This window comes from Magnusiomyces paraingens, assembly GCF_902498895.1.
Source record: "Magnusiomyces paraingens strain CBS 517.90 genome assembly, contig: contig1, whole genome shotgun sequence".
NCBI classification, from domain to species: Eukaryota; Fungi; Ascomycota; class Dipodascomycetes; order Dipodascales; family Dipodascaceae; genus Magnusiomyces; species Magnusiomyces paraingens.
Genome location: NW_022474067.1, coordinates 2,242,649 through 2,262,198, shown reverse-complemented (window position 1 = coordinate 2,262,198; position 19,550 = coordinate 2,242,649). Strand labels below are relative to the sequence as shown.

The 19,550-nt window shown below is 32.9% G+C and overlaps 5 protein-coding genes across 5 annotated transcripts; 2 read left to right on the top strand and 3 right to left on the bottom strand.

The window, feature by feature from the left end:
• Positions 1 to 1,577: 1,577 nt before the first annotated feature.
• On the top strand, positions 1,578 to 5,981 carry SAPINGB_P000661 (uncharacterized protein; the record flags this gene model as incomplete). Its single annotated transcript, XM_031995384.1, has 1 exon — positions 1,578 to 5,981. One exon carries the CDS (start codon positions 1,578 to 1,580, stop codon positions 5,979 to 5,981), a length of 4,404 nt encoding a protein of 1,467 aa, XP_031851275.1.
• Positions 5,982 to 7,976: 1,995 nt separating this feature from the next.
• On the top strand, positions 7,977 to 9,179 carry SAPINGB_P000660 (uncharacterized protein; the record flags this gene model as incomplete). Its single annotated transcript, XM_031995383.1, has 1 exon — positions 7,977 to 9,179. One exon carries the CDS (start codon positions 7,977 to 7,979, stop codon positions 9,177 to 9,179), a length of 1,203 nt encoding a protein of 400 aa, XP_031851274.1.
• A 3,206-nt stretch (positions 9,180 to 12,385) lies between these two features.
• On the bottom strand, positions 12,386 to 13,507 carry SAPINGB_P000659 (uncharacterized protein; the record flags this gene model as incomplete). Its single annotated transcript, XM_031995382.1, has 1 exon — positions 12,386 to 13,507. The coding sequence occupies one exon, from the start codon at positions 13,505 to 13,507 to the stop codon at positions 12,386 to 12,388; it is 1,122 nt and encodes a 373-aa protein (XP_031851273.1).
• Positions 13,508 to 16,072: 2,565 nt separating this feature from the next.
• Positions 16,073 to 17,329, bottom strand: SAPINGB_P000658 (uncharacterized protein; the record flags this gene model as incomplete). Its single annotated transcript, XM_031995381.1, has 1 exon — positions 16,073 to 17,329. The coding sequence occupies one exon, from the start codon at positions 17,327 to 17,329 to the stop codon at positions 16,073 to 16,075; it is 1,257 nt and encodes a 418-aa protein (XP_031851272.1).
• A 60-nt stretch (positions 17,330 to 17,389) lies between these two features.
• SAPINGB_P000657 (uncharacterized protein) lies at positions 17,390 to 18,101 on the bottom strand (the record flags this gene model as incomplete). Its single annotated transcript, XM_031995380.1, has 2 exons — positions 17,390 to 17,959; positions 18,066 to 18,101. The coding sequence occupies 2 exons, from the start codon at positions 18,099 to 18,101 to the stop codon at positions 17,390 to 17,392; spliced, it is 606 nt and encodes a 201-aa protein (XP_031851271.1).
• Between the last annotated feature and the right edge of the window lie 1,449 nt (positions 18,102 to 19,550).

Here is a 19,550-nt window from a genome sequence, read left to right as displayed (position 1 = left end):
TTTAAAATCACCATAAGTTACTTGACAACATTGCCGCGGATCTGCGAAATCCGGGGTTGTAATTTTTATTATCCCCACAAATGAAGGCATTTTGTATTTCGAATTTTGAATTTTGTATTTTTATTTTATTTAAAAAAGAAAAAGAAAAAAAAAACATCAGAAGAGCAAACGAGATTGCCGGAGGTAATTAGACCACATGCCGGGTATTTCCATTTACAGTGGTCGGATATATTATTATTATTATTATTATTATTATTATTATTATTATTATTATTATTATTATTATTATTATTATTATTATTATTATTATTATTATTATTATTATTATTATTATTATTATTATTATTATTATTATTATTATTATTATTATTATTATTATTATTATTATTATTATTATTATTATTATTATTATTATTATTATTATTATTATTAAGGTGGATATATATTTTTTGTGCAAAATGTTGATCAATCAATCACTAAAAAATTCCCCTCATTGTCATTTGGTATTATTTTTTTTTTTTTTTTTTTTTCATCCAAAGAATGGTGACTAGTAATGGATGAATGGCTCATTTGTGATCACCAGACAAAGCGTCTTTGTTGCTTTAACAGTAGTTTTTTTTTTTTTTCAAAGATCTTTCCACAATACAGTAATAAGTAATAGTAGTGATCATCATTAGTATGCTTAAATTCATCACCGAACGCCACTGAGATGGGGGGGGAGTAAATTTTTTACACTAACACAAATTTTTTATTTTTTCTTGGAAAGTTTCCAAAGTTTTGATAATCAATTAATTGTATATATATATATATATATATATATAATTGAATTTTTTTTTTTAACATAAAACATAAATGAATTAAAAAAAAAATTTTGAATATAAATTGAATATAAATTGAATATAAATTGAATATAAATTGAATATAAATTGAATATAAATTGAATATAAATTGAATATAAATTGAATATAAATTGAATATAAAATAAATAAATATTTTTGTTAACTACCAAAGGGTTAGGGTAAATAAAAATAAAAATAAAAATAAAAATAAAAATAAAAATTTTGCACATGTGATGGTGCCGAGGACGGAGGTGCGCCATTGCAAAAAGACGACGATCCCCATGACAACAACAACAACAACAACTAAAAGCTTTGTGGTACACACACACACACATCACGGTTTAGTAGGACCCGGGCGCACCCAAAAAAAAAAAAAAAAAAAAAAGCTTTCAGTTCATGTCAAATCCGCCATTCCCCAGGTTTCCTATAAAATTTTCTTGTCATTTTTAAAAAAAAAAAAAAAAAAAAACCTTCAAAACTTTTCTTTCCAAATCGCCAACCAATTTTTATTTTTTTTTATTTTTTTTTATTTTTTTAATTATTTAATTATTTAATTATTTAATTATTTAATTATTCTTTCTTACTATTCATACCCATACACACACTCTCTCTTTTTTTTTTTTTTATTATTATTATATATATATATATATTATAAACAATATTACTACTATTACTACTAATAATAATAACGACTAAATAAATATATATATTCATTTATATATATATATATAATATCTCATGCCTAAACGTTTTACTACTTCCTCCTCCTCCTCTTCAAAATCTACCAATACAACTGCCACCAACCCCGCTTACTCTAACACGGCAATTAGCCACAACCATATCCACCACAACCATCACCATAACCACCAGACTAGGAAAAAGCTATTTAAAAATTCAGATTCACAACTTACACATCGTCCATCTACAACCACAGTGCTTCAACAGCGACCCCAGCAACTTCACCAATCAAGTTTGGCTGCTTCTAATCCAACTTGTGCCGTTGTTCCAACTCAAGGAACTTCTGGACAGCAGCAGCAGCAACAACAACAGCAACAACAACAACAACAACCCCTCAGAAACAAGCCTCTTGAAAGCTCCTGTTGTAACTTGCATAAACCACAGATGCCTATTCTTTCTCTAAGCCCACAAACCATTGGCTCCATAGATCCTTCTGATATCGAGTCGGTCTTCTCTTTATGGTCTGTTTTTTCAAAATGTGCAGACTCGTTAGAAAATGGTCGTCGGTTAGAAAACATTTCATGGAGATTATGGAACCGTGAATTACTCTTTGATTCGGACGCTGCAGCTTCTGGTGGTTCTGTTCACACTGCAAATGATTCTACTGCAACTACTACCACTACTACTACTTCTACTTCTACTTCTACTTCTACTTCTACTTCTACTTCTACTTCTACTTCTACTTCTACTTCTACTTCTACTTCTACTTCTACTTCTACTTCTACTTCTACTTCTAATCCTTCTCTAATACCCACAACTGCTGCTATCCCAGCTTCTTCCTCTTCACCACCATCTGAAGAAAGTATACCCCATCTATCTTCTTCTTTAGATTCAGATTCATCAGGTTCTTGGACAGAATGTTCAAGTACAAGTAACTCTGTTCTCAGTAGTAACCATCATAATCCAACTCCTAAGCATGCCCCATCTTTAACAACAACCACAACCACAACTGCAACAACCAATAGCACTGGACCTTCCACAGCCAATAACCTCAAAACAAATAGTTTTGCGTCATGCTCGTTTTCCCAGCGATCTAACCGGCCAGCTTCCAAATCTTCTTCTGAAGTTAACATCTCCTCTAAAAAACTGGCTCAGCCCTCTACCGCATCCTCTTCCACTGTGGCCTTGCCATCCGTTGCAATCTCTCCAGCACGCCGCAGACTTCATCCGCCAAAACAACTATCTTCTGAAAAATTAAAAGAGCTGCTCTTATTATTCAAGCCAGGCTCTCAAGAAGAAGAATATTGGAAATCTCTCCATGAAACCCGTAAAAAGGAAAAACAGCAGCAGCAACAGCAGCAGCAGCAGCAACAACAACAACAACAGCAACAGCAACAGCAAAGGCTTAAGGATCAAATTACCACCCAAAGGCAACAACAACAACAACAACAACAACAACAACAACAACAACAACAACAACAACAACAACAACAACAACAACAACAACAACAACAACAACAACAACAACCTCTTGCAAAACAGAAATCATCACTTTTCCAAAGACAACCTTCTTCTTCTTTATTCTCCAAACAAGCATCTAGCTCTGCTCTGGCATCTCAAAGAAACATCCAGCAACCCGCAGTCCCCCACCCAAACCCCACTCCTCCAAATACTTCAACGGTTTCGCTGGCCACCTCCAAACGAACCTTATTCCCTCAAAATAATAATAACATCTCAAGAGGGCAAACTGCAGGCTCTTCATCTCGTCTTAACCTGGCTGCAATATCTCAAACAAGCAATCCTATCTCTACAATCAATGAACATAAAGTCATCTCACCTCCTCATTATGCCCAACTTGCCTCGGCTGCACTAAGCAATAAAAGTTCCCAGAATCTAAAGTCTAGCTCTTCTCTCTTCCGTAACACCTCATCTTCCTCCTCCTCCTCCTCCACTACTCAGCTAACAACAGACGTAAAACGTTCGACGTCGCGCGACCAGTACCGCCGTGTCCATTCTTCATTATTTGCTAAGTCGTCATCCACCCAATTAGCCGCCCAGCCCCCCACAGCAGCAACAGCACCAGCAGCACCAGCAGCACCAGCACCAGCAACAGCAACAGCAACAACTACGTTGGCTAATGGAGCATCTCAAGCAGCCACAGACCAAAATAAACTTCCTCGCACAACTTCTTCTCTTTTCTCCTCCACAATAGCTCCGGCCAACCGACGAGTGTCGCTATTTTCAAAACAACCTTCTACAAAATCCCTCTTTGCATCAACTACCTCCAAACTCAGACTTAATCAGCAAAAGCAGCAGCGGCCCCAATATGAAGAATCCGATTCCGATAGCATATCTGATACTGACGAGGACGAGGTAGATGATGATGATAATGATAATGATGATAATAATGACGATGATAATGTGGAACAACCTAGCAACCAGAATAATAGCGGTCTTTCTAAAAATACAACAACAGCTGTCACAAGCCCATCTAACAAGAATGACGATGAACCAGAATTTATTGGAATTGACTCAAACGGTTCTAGACTAACATACCGCCACCGTAGCGATACATCAACCTCTATTGTGCGCGGCTTCAACCCATCCACAGTATCTTTTGCTCGCACCAAATCCAGCCTGAGCTTCCCGACAGGTTCTGCAACTAGTGGCGGTGGCGGTGGCGCAACACAACCTGGTGCAGGAACTACTAACACTCAACAGCCTCCTCCCTTTGCGCTGATTAAGGCGCGGCCAGATAAGGTTCCGCGCGAAAAAATGTTTTTTATCGACTCTTCGCCATCGGAAAGTGAAAATGGAACAAATAGTCCATCGTCTCACTCTGGGTTCCCGGATACTCCCGAACATTTAGGAAAGAAGGCTGAGAAGTCGCCACAGTTACGGCGGCCTTCGTTGTTTGGAAAGTCAAGTAATGGCGCGTTGACGGGTACTACTGGAGTGTCTTCGGTAGTCAAGGAGAAACCAAAGGCGAAATTTACACTTTCCGGAAAAAGTCATGATGATGATGATGACGATGACGATGATGATGATGACGACGAAAGTGAGGTTGAGATTTTGAAAAAGAAAAAAGTCGAAGTGGATAAAAAAGAAGATGATGATGACGATGAAGATGATGACGACGACGACGACGACGATGATGATGATGACTACGATGATGACTCGTCATGGGATTCAGTGGATGACGAAAGTGACGATGACGAGCCATTTGACGAACGGGCATTTATCCGGGATGATGACAAGCCCAAGATTCTTGTGCGGCCATCGCTTTTGTCTTCTATGTTTTTTAATAACCCCGAAAGGGAGAAGCAGGAACAGTTGAGCCGAGAGGCAATTCGCAAAGCTTACATGGCTGGTTCCACTAAGGCCTCAGCAGAACCCCCTACTAAAACCAAAAGTTCTACGGAATCCATGGCATCTTCTGGGATCCACGCATCGCCATCATTGTTAAATGCGCAGCTTAAGTCAACCGTGGTACTCAATGATTCTGCATCTCCAAGCAGCCTAGCAGCTAGCGGTGGTGCAACTACTGCAACAGCACTTCCTGCTACCACGACTTATGTGACTGCGCATCCACATTTGTCTTCAAGCAGCAACAATAAAACTAATAGGGAAGACTCTATGGGACCTACAACCCCTGCGTCGGCGCGGGCAGCCGGCGTGATGGTATCTCCGCGGACATCTGTGGCTGCGCGACGCAATTTGCTTGCACCTGAACTATCAGAGTCTGTGCGCAAGCATTTGATTTGGGAACGAACTCACCCCAGCGCTTTAAACCCGCTTACCCGACCCCACGGAAGCTCTACAAATTTCCACCAGCATGGAGCATCGCGGACGTCGTCATTTTCTGCTAACATGACACATGCTGCTGCTGCTAGAGATTCCGGAGCGGAATTGAGTCCGGCAGCGGCAGCTGTTGCAGCAGCAGCAGCGGCAGCAGCAGCATCAACGACGACAGCATTAACAGCATCAACAGCATCAACAGCATCTACTTCAACATCAACTACTAAATTGACCAACGTTAATGTTACAAATACTGGATCCACTACTGGCCAAGGGTCTGCAGCATCTGCGAGAATGGCCTTGCTACGACGACACACGTCGAGCGAGATTCAGACGCTTGGGAATTTGCAACGGCTACATCAAAGCACGACTGCGGTGTCAGATTTGCATAACCTACATGACTTACATGACACCAACAATGTTCGAATCTACGAGCGGCGGGCTCCGTTGCTGTATGAAGAAGATGTTGAGCATGGGGGTGAAGGAGATGATAGTAGTGGGACAGGAGGAAGCATTAGAGGAGATGGTGGTGCGGCGAATAGGACGTTTCATGAGCCTGGAGAGTGTGCTACATGTAAGCATAATGAAGAAGAAGAAGAAAAGGAGACTTGGCGCCGTGATTTGGATAGCAATGCTGATTTTAACTACCATGCTCGAGGGTGGTAAACTATAATTGTAAAACTATAAAATTGAGAGAGGGGAGGGGGAGAGATTTCTAAAGAGATGAAGAATATGGGGGTAAATTTTTGTAATTAAACTGGCGGGGGAAAAAAAAAATTGTGTATAATCTGTAATAATCATTTGTATAATTTAATAATGAGTTTGATATAATCATATGAAAAGACTTATAGATTGGAATGTTTGTTTGTTTTTTTTAAGATAAATGAGAGAAATTTTGAAGGGGGTTTTTTTTTTATTTTTATTTTTTTTTTTATTTTTTTTTTTTTTTTTTTTAAAAAGGAAATTTCCTTACTTTAAAGTAAAAGGAAAAGGAAACTCAAAAGAGTGGAATTAGATATAAATGGCATACAAATTAGGATATAATTTTAACAGTGGTGGTAGTACACGCGGTCGATTGTTAGTACACCTTTTTATATTTTTATATTTTTGTATATGAATGATTTGATTGTATTTTTTTTTGGTACTAATTATAATTGAGATTGATATGATAAAAAAAAATCAAAATAATAATAATAATAATAATAATAATAATAATAATAATAATAATAATAATAATAATAATAATAATAATAATAATAAGATTAGATATCAATTGTTATTGGATTAAAAGATTTGTAAGAAAATGAATGAATGGGATGTTTTTTTTTTTAAAAAAAAAATATCAATGGTAAAAAAAAAAAAAAAAATTATATAATTATTAATTTATAAGGAAGGGGAGAAACAAATGAAAAGATTATTCCGAAAAAATTAAATTTGTTCCTGAGAATAAAAAAAAAACAAAAAGGGGAGGGGGAAAGTTTTTTTATATCCAAAAAAAAAAAAAAAAAAAAAAAAAAAAAAAAAAAAAACTCATCCCGATACCAAAAAAAAAAAACTTTTTGACGTACATAAATAAATCACAATTAAATATTATATATAGATATGTTATTATTATTATTATTATTATTATTATTATTATTATTATTATTATTATTATTATTATTATTATTATTATTATTATTATTATTATTATTATTATTAATTCAATTCAATTCAATTCAATTCAATTCGGTTCTCATTTTTTTTTTAATGCCATGTGAAAAAATTATAAATAAAAAATGAAAATTAAGCACATGAAGAATATATTTAGTTATATTTATTCCGAAGAAAGTGGTATAAAAAAAAATTAAAATGAAATTTTCATGCAAAAAATGAAAAAATGAAAAAAAAAAAATTTAAAAGTTTCCTGGGAGTTTAATACTTTTAAATAATTTGAATACTTTTGAATACTTTTGAATACTTTTGAATACTTTTGAATACTTTTGTAGTGGTGGTGACATCATTTCTAAATTACCTTCATACAAAGCCGTTTACCGGCCACGTGACTCGTATCTCACGGCTCTCTGGGCCTTTTTTTTTTTTTTTTTTTTTTTTTGGCTGGTTGGCTGGCTGACTGGCTGGCTAGATTGATGGATGGATGGCAGTTGCAATTTTTTTATTTTTTAATTTTTTTATTTTTTAATTTTTTAATTTTTTAATTTTTTTAATTTTTTTAATTTTTTAATTTTTTAATTTTTTTAATTTTTTTATTTTTTTAATTTTTTTATTTTTTAATTTTTTTTATTCTTATCGGTAACTGTCCATGAGGAAATGCCGGAATATTTTTTTTTATTTTTTTTTTTAAAATATAAAAATATAAAAATATAAAAATATAATATTAAAATAAATATTTTGTATTTTAATTTTTAATTTTTCATTTTAACTTATATTCTTCTTCTTCTTCTTATTTTTTTTTTCTTTTTCTTCTTTCTTTCTATTAAATGCTTTAAAATTTTTCATCTTTTCCCATTATTAAATATACCCTTCCAAAGAAAAATCCTTATGTCTATTACTTACAAGTAAATAAATAAAAAGATACCTCCTTTTAAAAAAAATAAAAAAAATAAAAAAAAAAATTTAAAAAGCTTAAACTTCACCCTGAATCGCCTCTTATATTCTATAATGGCCCACCACCAACACAATAATAATAATAATAATAATAATAATATCAATAATAACCATTCTAATTACCATTCTAATCAAAATCAAAATAATCACAATCATGAACATCAATCACCGGCCACTCCTATTCCTTCAACTCAGCTGTTAGGATCCCCTATTACCATTAACCCCACAATAACATCAACAACCCCTCCAAAACAAGATTACCTTCATACAGACTACTACTCAGATGGTAACTTGCTTCTCTTACTAGCCGGTCGCGACCCTGAACCACCACTCATCATGTTAACAGATGAAGATCAAAACCATGACGATTCCGGACCTCCATTACGTCGACTTAGTTCCAGCCGCATTGCAGTGACCATCAGCAATGAATCTGTATCTCCAGTTGTGAGCCAATACAATAATGATGAAGAGGATGATGATGATTTCTATAGTAGTTGCTTTTACAATGATGAAAATGATAATGAACTTGCTAGAGAATTATATGAATGGGGACTAGGAGATAACCCAGATCATCATCATCATCATCATCACCATCTCGGAGACTCTTCATGGATGCAAATTTCTCAAGACGCAGGAACTCTCATTTCAGAAACTGAGGCCATGGCCATCAAACAAAGAGACCCGGAAGATTGGCGACCGGTGCCTACGTTGTCTGTTTCATCAAAGAATAAAGACCCTTCACTAGCTACAAGTTTCTCGCCAGGACAATTTTCATCTGGTGCGCTGGCGATACCAGATGTTCAAACTACCACGGCCATATCAAAAGTTTCAAGTTGTTCATCAACTTCAAGTTCGAGTTCGAGTTCAAACTCAAGTTCAACAGCAGTTGGGTCTATAACTAAAACATCAACAATAAATAGTCACCATCATAATCCTAATCCTAATCATAATCATCGTCATCATCATCATCATCATCATCATAAGTTTAAACATGGCCACCAAAATCATCATGGTTTAACTTCGGCACAAACCCCGGCGGTTTCCGGGCGTCGGAAACAGGCTGTGAGCCGACGGCCGGGTGATCTTTGGGGGCTTTTACGTGGTGCGTCTACAACAAGTACAACAAGTATAACAAGTACACCAGGTATAGCAGAGACAGATACAGGTACAGGGGCATTCCCACCACCACCGCAGAGCCGTCGAGAATCTGGGTCTGAGGTCAAGACGAGGCCGTTTGTTTCTACTGGCGGGAAATAAAAAAGAATTAAAAAAAAAAAAGGTGGCCAGATACTGGAATGTTTTTTTTTTATTTATTTTCTTTTTAAAGAAATCCGATCCGAAAAAAAAAAAAAAAAAAAAAAACAATGGGCCGTTGGGTGCCGAGCCTTCATCACACTAAAACGCAGTCAAGTTTTTTTTTTTTTTTTATAAATTGGATTTTTTTTTTTGTAGATTAAATAAAAACTTATTTATAAAACATTTTTTTGATATTTTTTTTATGTTTAAAAATATATATATATATATTTTTGATTTTGGAGTTATATTTTGATTTAATATATATAGAGAGATTTAGGTTTTTTTAAACTCATCTCTAAGGACTGTTTTTAAGATAATAGTAATAATAATAAATAAATAAATAAAAACAACTTTTGTAAATAATAATTAACATAAAAAAAATGACCCAAACCATTCACATACAGACCTCTTTTTCAATTTAAAATAAAAATAAAGTCTTTATTTATTTAAATCACCATTTTTTTTTTTCGTTTCCTTCTATGCGAAGTGTTTTTTGTTTTGTTTCGGAGCAAATTTTCATAAAACCCGAAAAAATTAAATAAAATAAAATAAAGAGAAGCCTCGGAACTGTGCTCCTTTTTTTTTTTCTCTCTCTCTACATTCAACCGTTTAGTTTAACAAATCTTAGTTAAGTCACGTGTATTATGGCAATATATATATATATATATTTTTTTTTCACTGAAAACTCAATGGTTTAATAATAGATAGACCTTATAAGGTCTAAATAATTATTTTGTAAATATTTCAAACAAAAAAAAAAGAAGTGGGTCGGAAAATGAAAATCTTTCTGATGCCGAAAAAAACAATAATAATAATTGAAATTTGTGGTAAATCCTTCAATTGAAAATAATTATTTACTTGTTTTTTTTTTCAATTTAATTAAATTTAAAAATTTAAAACAATTTAGAAGCTGTTATTTTAACTAACTTTGTTTTTTTTCTATTTTTTAATATATATATATATATATATTATATTTCATTCTTAAGTTCAATTTAAAGGTCCGGTTATTCCTGCCAACTACTTGAGTTATCAACTAAATTTAAAAGCTCCCGTCTGGTGTGTCGTTGCAACCAAAAAAAAAATAAAGAGAATAAAAACAACAATTCTACTCAAATGCCGATTATTGTTGCAACTTATAAGTCTACACAACCCTTAACATTGACGGCTTTTTGTAGAAGAGAACAAGTGGGGCACCGGAAAAGAAAGAAATTTTTCATTAATTTTTTTTTTTTAGAAAAGAAAAGAAAAGAAAAGAAAAGAAAAAAATAAATCAATCAATCATTCAATCATTCAATCATTCAATCATTCAATCATTCAATCATTCAATCATTCAATCATTCAATCATTCAATCATTCAATCATTCAATCATTCAATCATTCAATCATTCAATCATTCAATCATTCAATCATTCAATCATTCAATCATTCAATCATTCAATCATTCAATCATTCAATCATTCAATCATTCAAGTTTGTATCAATCTGGTGTATCAATTAAATATATATATATATATATATATATATATATATATATATTATTATCTTGTAATCTACTCCAACAAGTCTAATCGATACTTAACTCTATAGATAGACAGCCTAGCTTAATCTCTACTCATACAGAAATGACTAATCATTATGTTAAATCCTGAAATTTAAATTTAACTAAACTTTTTTTTCACTTTCTCAATATCTTAATCCCTAGCCCTGGTGTGTTTGGAATGTGCGAGATATATTTATCGTTCTTTTAATTTCAAAATGTATTCTTTTTACTTTTCCTTTGATACAATTTGAAACTGATAAGACTTTAGTATATCAAATTGCTGACTAAACTGCACCATCCCATCAATTCAACCTTAATTAAAAAAAAAAAAAATATATATATAGTCTCACCAAAAACTCAATTGGAAACCCCATTAAGTTCCTTTATTAGCAGTTACTCTCAACTTCAATATCTTGTTTTTTTTTCACCCCCTAATACTTTTGAATTAAGTTGATCATGAGTGAATAGACTGTCAACCAGCCCTTAAGACATCCCAGAGTTTGGTACTATATGCAATATGCCCTTTACTTTAATGTCACCATCATTAGAACTGCCAAAAAAAAACCCAAGGAAAAATGCATTTACAGCGACAGAGTAAAATACCATTGTACTCGAGTACCGTCACAGTCCTTATCAGCCTAATACCCTGAACTATCAATCAATTATCAATCAATCAATCAATCAATCAATCAATCAATCAATCAATCAATCAATCAATCAATCAATCAATCAATCAATCAATCAATCAATCAATCAATCAATCAATCAATCAATCAATCAATCAATCAATCAATCAATCAATCAATCAATCAATCAATCAATCAATCAATCAATCAATCAATCAATCAATCAATCAATCAATTTACTGAGAATTATGGGACACACGTACCAAAACACGTTTCATGGACTCGTTGCTCTTATGCTTCAGACTTGTTTATGACATTGCCAATAAATCTGTCATCGATAATGATAATTCAGATTGCTTAGAAGCCTTAAAGCTGATTTATTTTACAGTCTCTCAAACACTCGTTTGTTCCACCAAAGTCATGCACCCTCGCTTAAGTCGTAACAAGAATTTTGGTTAACAGGTTCTAACTCTGAAAGTTTTGGCTATTTAACTATGATGAGCAACATTTACCTATTTAAAGTCTCAAGAAATCTAACAACTTAATCCTAGACTTTACACATTCAGTAGAAAGCCAAAATTTGGAGTCATAAATAGCTAGAAATAAAGTCTCGGCTAAAAGTTACAAATAAGGGAACCCGTGAAGATTTCAGGAAAAAAAAGTGCAGAATTTTGTAAAAAAAAAATCTTTTTCAACAGCTAAAAAATATTGATAGAAAAAATAATACTGTGGTTGAAAAATGTGACCCTCGATTACTTTTTTTTTTTAGATATACGAAAGAATTTATCAAAAATTTACTCATTTTCATTGGCACATTATGACTTGAGATTTAATTAAAAAAACAATGTTAAAAGAAAGACTAATTATACATTTTTTAAAAACGAAAGACTATAAAAATTTAAACATAAAATCATGGACACATAAATTGTTGTTTTTGAATTGTGACAAAAATAACAAAAATAAAAAAAAATAAAAATAAAAGGAAATTTAAAACTAACCTTTTAGTTTTTAACAGTAACAGGATCAACTCCACTGGCAATATTGCACTGATGCATTAAACGAGTTTCATCTTCAGCAAATTGGCCAGTCACGCTGTGCAAAACTCCCTGGTTATGAAACAATGCAAGATCACCCTTCTTCCAAGAATGAACATAAATATTCTTTGGAGAAATGGCTGGGCGAATCAATCTATAAGCCTCCTTGCGAGCATCCTCAAGCTCTAAAACGGTGCCATCTGGGCGGTGCATTCTATACACGCAAGCACCATGAATTTGGAGATGATGTTTACCAGTGACTGGATTTGTCCAAACCATGGGAAGCTTCTTAACCTTAGACTCTTCCCACTCAGGAAGCTCATCAAGAGGAATTTCCTTGTTCTCAGAAACCATGGTCACACCGTCACTGGTGGCCCGAGCAGGTGAAATGAAAATGTAAGGGTGAGGAGCATACTCAACAGTAGTTCCAAGAGCAAGTTCCTTGTCTTCATCAGAAAGAGCTTCAAAAGCATTGGCACCAGAAAAGAAAGCAGTGCCGGCTTGAGCAACCTCAATTTCTTCATTGGTATCTTCATACTTGATCTTCATGGTCTTGGTAGACTCAGGAACGTGAATACCCAAAAGAGTGGTGCATACTGGAGGAGAAAGACCATAAAGAGCAGAGTCAATGTGCCATCTATAGAAACGAGTGTAACCCTTGGCAACTTCTTCATCAGTCAGGGGAGTTTGGTGGAAATCAAAGTGAGTAGGGTGACGGAGAGTAATAGAGTCCATTCCATAGTGGCCCTTAAAAGTTCCCTGGCCCAAAACCTGAACCTGAGGCTGATCAGGGACAGAAACACCATCACGACGAAGAACTGACTTGTCGTGGCGAAACTCCTTGGAATGACCATATCCACCTTCGCAAGTGGGATCCATGCGCTTGGTAATCTGATACTGGGAACTGGGTAAAAGGTTTTCTTGGCCAGGAATAACTAGCACACTATGGGTCAAAAGTCCCTCTTTGAGCTTCTGAAAGTCCACGTCGTTGAGATCAGCAGGATCGGTAATACCAGAGGGAAGAGTGACAACGGCACCAAGGGGGGCATCAGGGATAGGAGTGAATTCAAGTTCTTGTTTGTGAGGCATTGTGAATGTTTGTTGTTTGTTTTTTGTTTTTGTTTTTAGTTTTAGTGGTAATTGATGTTGAAATTTTGGATTAGACTTAATTGCTATCTTTGTAGAAGATTAAGTAGATTGGATTATTTGTTTTTGTGATGATGAAAAGGAAATAAAAGAGAAAAAAAAAATCAAATATATCATGGAATGAATACCATATTTATACTCCTAAAGTCAATTCTTTCATCTCAGATACTCAAAATGATATTCATTGCTATGTTTTTAGCAACTATGTGAGAAAGGTATTCTACTCGGGGCTTGCCGAGAGCAAAGCGAGGGCTTAAAGGTATTAACGTTTTTTTCTTTAGAGTTCATTGTAGCTAGGAGTTAAATACGGAAATGCCGTTGGTATCTCCAACGGAATATCCGATCACGTTTTTTTTGTACTTCCTTCTACTTCACCTAAAATCTTGCTTTAAATTTGCACTCAATAACTACACCGCGGTATGTATGAAATTCGGTTCAAGCCTAAAACTTTTCACCGCCTTCAAAAACATTTAAATGTTTTACAAACAAATTTGTATGTTTCTATATAATTCTTTTCCATCAAATGACTTTAAAAGAAAAAAAAAAAAAAAATTTAAAACAATAAGTTTCAAGTCTTGTTATTTTATTGCATAAGAAAAAATAAACAAAAAAAAAATAACGACTTTAATGCAAAAGTTTTTGGCATAAAAAATTTAATCTAAAAAAGAAAATGATCATACACCTAACCCTTGTGGTTTTTAAATATTTTTAGATAATGGTAACTCAGTGTTTCTTTTTATGTGATTTATCTTTCAAAATACATATTTTGAAAATAAAGTATTGTACCCTCATTCCTTTATCTACCATCACCTAAAAAACTTCACCCTAACCCTGAATAGTTGGTATAAAGCTGTGCAAAAAGTATAGTATATTTTTTTCATTTTTTCATTTTTTTTAAAAAAAATATAACTTTAAAAATATTAGCTCCTACATTTCATACTTTCATATACTACTTTGTAATAATCTTTACAAATTTTATTGGTTTGTCTATTTATTATTTATTCAAAGGCTATAGAAATATATAACATCAGCATCTGCGTTATCCTTTTTGTTTTTACCATATATATATAGATCTTTTCGTATTCTCAGTATACTTTTAATTTGACTTTAACATTGCATTTTCAACAACACAAAAATAAATTTTAATGCCAGATTACAAGAACCATAATGTTTTCTTTACTTAAAATACCAGTTACGTTACTTGATGATTTTGTTAGGTGTTTACCTAATTCTTATTAAAGAATACATTTCAGGGTTAGGGTTCGATGGTCTAGTCGGTTATGGCATCTGCTTAACACGCAGAACGTCCCCAGTTCGATCCTGGGTCGAATCATTTTTTGCATCTTTAACTGATTTGTATGTTTTTGCTTTGATACGAACTTTTTTATTCTTTTATTATTCAAGTTTCTGAGATCTTAATGTTGAATTGTGGTAGACAAGAAATGTCTAAAAAAGAGTTTTTGTATTAAAGTTCGTGATATTATGTAATCATATTTTTTTTTCAAATGGGTAGAAGAAACTTTTTAGTGAACAACAAAAATTATGGGAAAGTGAAAAAACAAGCCTAGATAAGAAGGTAAAAGTATTTCAAAATATCAATATATTAGATGAATATGATGGTCTAAGCATAAATTTATTAAATATTTTAAAATAATTTAAAATAATTGAAAAAGGGGGTAATTGTTAAGAAAGATAGAAGATAGACTAGTATGTAAATTCTCAGATTGTTGAACCAACTAAAGAATACAAGTTTAAAAGGAGTGTAAATATCACAAGTTAATATAAAATTTTTATTTACTAAATTACATCTTAAATTTATTATAATAATCCCGAATTTTGTTAATTAACAAAATTTTGGGTTTTTGTCCTTTATTTCTTTACTAATTAAAGATAATGGAAAATGTCAACTGTGAAATTGTAAAATTTTACATAACTCCATAAAAATTTCATTTTTTCAGTGTGTTTTCAATCCTATTTAATCATTTAACATTTTAAGATCATCCAATAATAATAAGTTTTTTTTAACAGGTATTAAAACTGTTCAACTCTTTCGCAATTAATTATCTTCAAAATAATTAGACATAAAATACAGAAGTATGGGCTCCTTCAGTAAGGCCCACTACCAAATATCTAGACTGTAACGACTCAATGGTAGAGTTCTTAGATTTCTTGAAGACCTTTAAGATAATCCATATTTAGAGTCTAGATTTATTTTGATTTTTGTTTCAATTTTCCAAACTGTAAAAGTATTCGTTTGTTTTGTTTGTTTTGTTTGTTTTTATTCAAGGGTTATAGAATTATATAACATCAGCATCTGCGCTATCCTTCTTGTCCATACTATATATCTTTTCATTTTCATAATAAACTTTTAATTTTGGCCTCAGCATTGCATCTCCAACAGCCCTAAAATAAGTCCTGATGCCAGCTTACGAGGAACAGGGGGTTAAAAATAACCAAACCTTCCCAACCTATCTCCACTTGTCTTCATCAACGCTGTAATTGTATTTCTTAATCCCTCCAAGCAGAGATAAAGCTTACAATCTCTTGTAAGCCAGTTAAACTGTTTAAGAGAGTCGACATGTCCATTTCTGGAGATATCCGTTTCAGTCCTTTTCTTTCCTCTTCAAGCAAAGGACACTCAACTAAAATGTGATGAACTGTTTCCAGCTCTCCACATTTGCAGTTGTAACTATCCTTTTCAATTCCAAACTTTTTAAACCATGCGCCAAAGTTGCCATGGCCTGTGCGAAACTGAGTAATATTACTCAAGATCCTTCGACTATCTTTCTTCATGATCACTCCCGTAACCATTTTGGAAAGATTATCAGTACATTTCGACTCCACTGTGATATTATGATACCACAGATCCTTACTGCTGTTCCAATACATTTCTTGCCATTCTTCCATTGCTTGTTTCTTCAAAATTCCAATCGTCTGATTTTGTTGTTGTTTCAGTGTAAGAGGTTCAACCCTCTTGCATTTTCGTTTTTCATCCTTTTTATTCATATAGTCTCTATCATCTTTCGCCAACATGTAAAGCGTGGTTAGCTTTGCAATTGGAGATTTCTCAATCAATGTTAACAAATGACCATTAATAGGATTAGTTTTGCTAATATTTAGGTGTAAACGAATAGCTTTTCGTGCCACCATAAATTTTAGCCTAATACTATATGGCATAATACCAGCTTCCTTTTGTAGTACCGCAATAGGAGTTGTGCGATAAGCACCAACAATTCTTCTTAAAGCCATGTTCTGCATCACTTCCAACTTGTGGATTTCTCCTTTCAAGATTTTATGATGCCAAATTTCTAAACCATATTCGACAATTGGTCTCACGCAAGCAATATACAGTGATCTGACTGCAGACCCTCGCATACCTTTTTGCACGCCACCAAGATGCCAAATAGCACCAACAGCTTTTCTTGCTTTATTGATTTTATTCAAAATATGAGATTTAAAATCAAGCAGATTGTTCAAAGTAATTCCAAGCAATTTAACTTGCTTCTGGGGTTCACGAAGTTCTCCATTAGGTAAAGTAAGTTGCACTTTCTCATCTTTAGGTTTCACATTTTTTGTAAAATGAATAAAACCCAATTTATCACCCAAATCAATTTTGGTCATTCTTGATTTAGCCCAATTACAACATTTTTCTAATATGTTGCTTAAGCTTTTGGTATTTTCTTCAATTTTACCTTCAACGGTAATAGTCACATCATCAATAAAGCCAAAAGGAGTTCCACCCCATTCTTTAATGGCATGATACATTGGTGTGGAATATATCAAAAAAGTAGTGGTGAAATAGGTGAGCCTTGCGGAATTCCAGTACTAATTTTTGCACTGATCCTTTCTTCGGTCCATGAGCATACTAGCTTCTCTTTCACTTACAAATTGGTACGTCCAGTTTATAAGTGCTTTGGGTAGTTTCATATCCTCCATTGTGTGTGCCAATATATTTCTGTTAACATTATCAAAAGCTCCTTGAATATCAATGAGCATAGCTGAAATTTTTTCTTTACTAGTTTCAATTCTTTGGACAAGTTCCAAAACAGCATCAGTAGCACAATAACCTTGTCTTCCCCCATATTGCTCTGGTGGAAGTAAGTGTGTTGTAAGCTTGGTCATTCTTTTTTGTATAATTTTTTCCAGTACTTTAGATGGAATCTTAAGTAAGGAAATTGGTCGGTATGCTCTTGGCTTTGAATAGTCAGGTTTCTTAGGTTTAGGTATAACAACAATAATGCCATGTCTCCAGACTTTTGGGTGGTATCCAAACTTCACACAAGCTTGGAGAAGCTTGAAAAACCTTTCCTTAAAGTCTTTATTCAGCCATGCCATCTTTAAAACTTTGCCAGTAATTCCATCGTCTCCTGGAGGAGTGTAAAAGTATTCTGTCAGCTAATCATGTGACTTCAGAGTATGTATGTTTTCAAACTGTTAACGCAATCTATTTTTTCAGGATTAGGGTTCGATGGTCTAGTTGGTCATGGCATCTGCTTAACACGCAGAACGTCCCCAGTTCGATCCTGGGTCGAATCATATCTTTTTGTAATTTTTTGCAACTTTTTATTAATGTGTTTCACTTAAAATTTTTTGTTTTGAGTTTTTGTGTTAATTGGGAAGATTTTGTTATGTGTGGTGTTTTGTTAGTTGATGTCTGAAAAAAAAAATTTAAAAAAAAAAAAATAAATGTTGTAAGCCGTGGAACACATTTTATGCAATATATTGTGGTTAGGGTTTTAAATTTGCTAACAAATAAAAATCAGTAAAGGGAGAAAAAAAAAAACAATGTTGGAGACTTTTAATATATCTGTAGTGGTTAGGGATTTATTTTAGAAATAATCAAGAAATTTCTTTAAAGCTACTCTATTACGAAGGTTCTTTCAAAGCTCAAAGGATAATGATAATGATGATCTGAATAAAACAAAAAGAATTCAATCAATTATTCCACGGTACTGATCAACCAACTAACCAAGTGGTGATATCAAAACGAAACACCCCTCTTTTATTCTTTTAACAAATTATTTTGAATCAATTATAATTAATTATCAATAAAACAATTAATAGGCTTTGATTGAAAGGTTTAAAGCATTTAAAGAACCTATTCGGAGCTTGAATTTCAAAAGTGGTTTTTTTTTTTTTTTTGTCAATTTCAAGAGACATAAATTGGGGAAAGCCTATTAACATTTATTAACACTTAATTTTAACAATGTACAATAATAACAATAACAATAACAAATATAATAATTCTAATGGATTGAATACCCCTCCGGCTTGTAAAATTAAAATCTAAACTTTCAATATGGATCTTTTTTTTTTTTTTGATGACTTTCAAAAAATCCAGGAACGCTGCAGCAGACTTCCATAGTGGGTTTGATATACATTTATATAAAATATATAAAAGTCAGGAAGATTAGTGAACAGTTTGTCCGTGGTTTTTACCGGATGTAGAGTCCCTATAACGATTTCTGTATTTACAATCTAAATATACGGTTGTTGAAAGCCTGACTATTTATTGAATTCTTTTAGAATGAAGACATGAAATAAAAAAATCAACTTTATGAAAGTGTAAAAGAATAAACAGTGGGGTGGGTGTTTTTTTTTTTTTTTTTTTCTAAGGCATAATAATAATAATACTATTAATAATATTAATAATTTACTTTCTGCCCCTCTCCGGCTGACAAAAAATAATAATAATAATAATAATAATAATAATAATAATAATAATAATAATAATAATATATAATAATAATAATAACAATGCATATATGAAATTAAAATATATATAAACACATACGGCTGAGGGTTTCGATGCTTCTCCACCATTTAATTTTTCCTAAAAAAAGAAAACTGGCAAATTCCCCCCGGAATATGTTTTCTTCTAATCTGGTATTTCAATAAAAAAAAATGAAGCATTTTCAATGGCCCACGAAAAACCTTCTCCAAAATCAAATCTATGATCTAAGCACTAGATCAAAAAAAAAAAAAA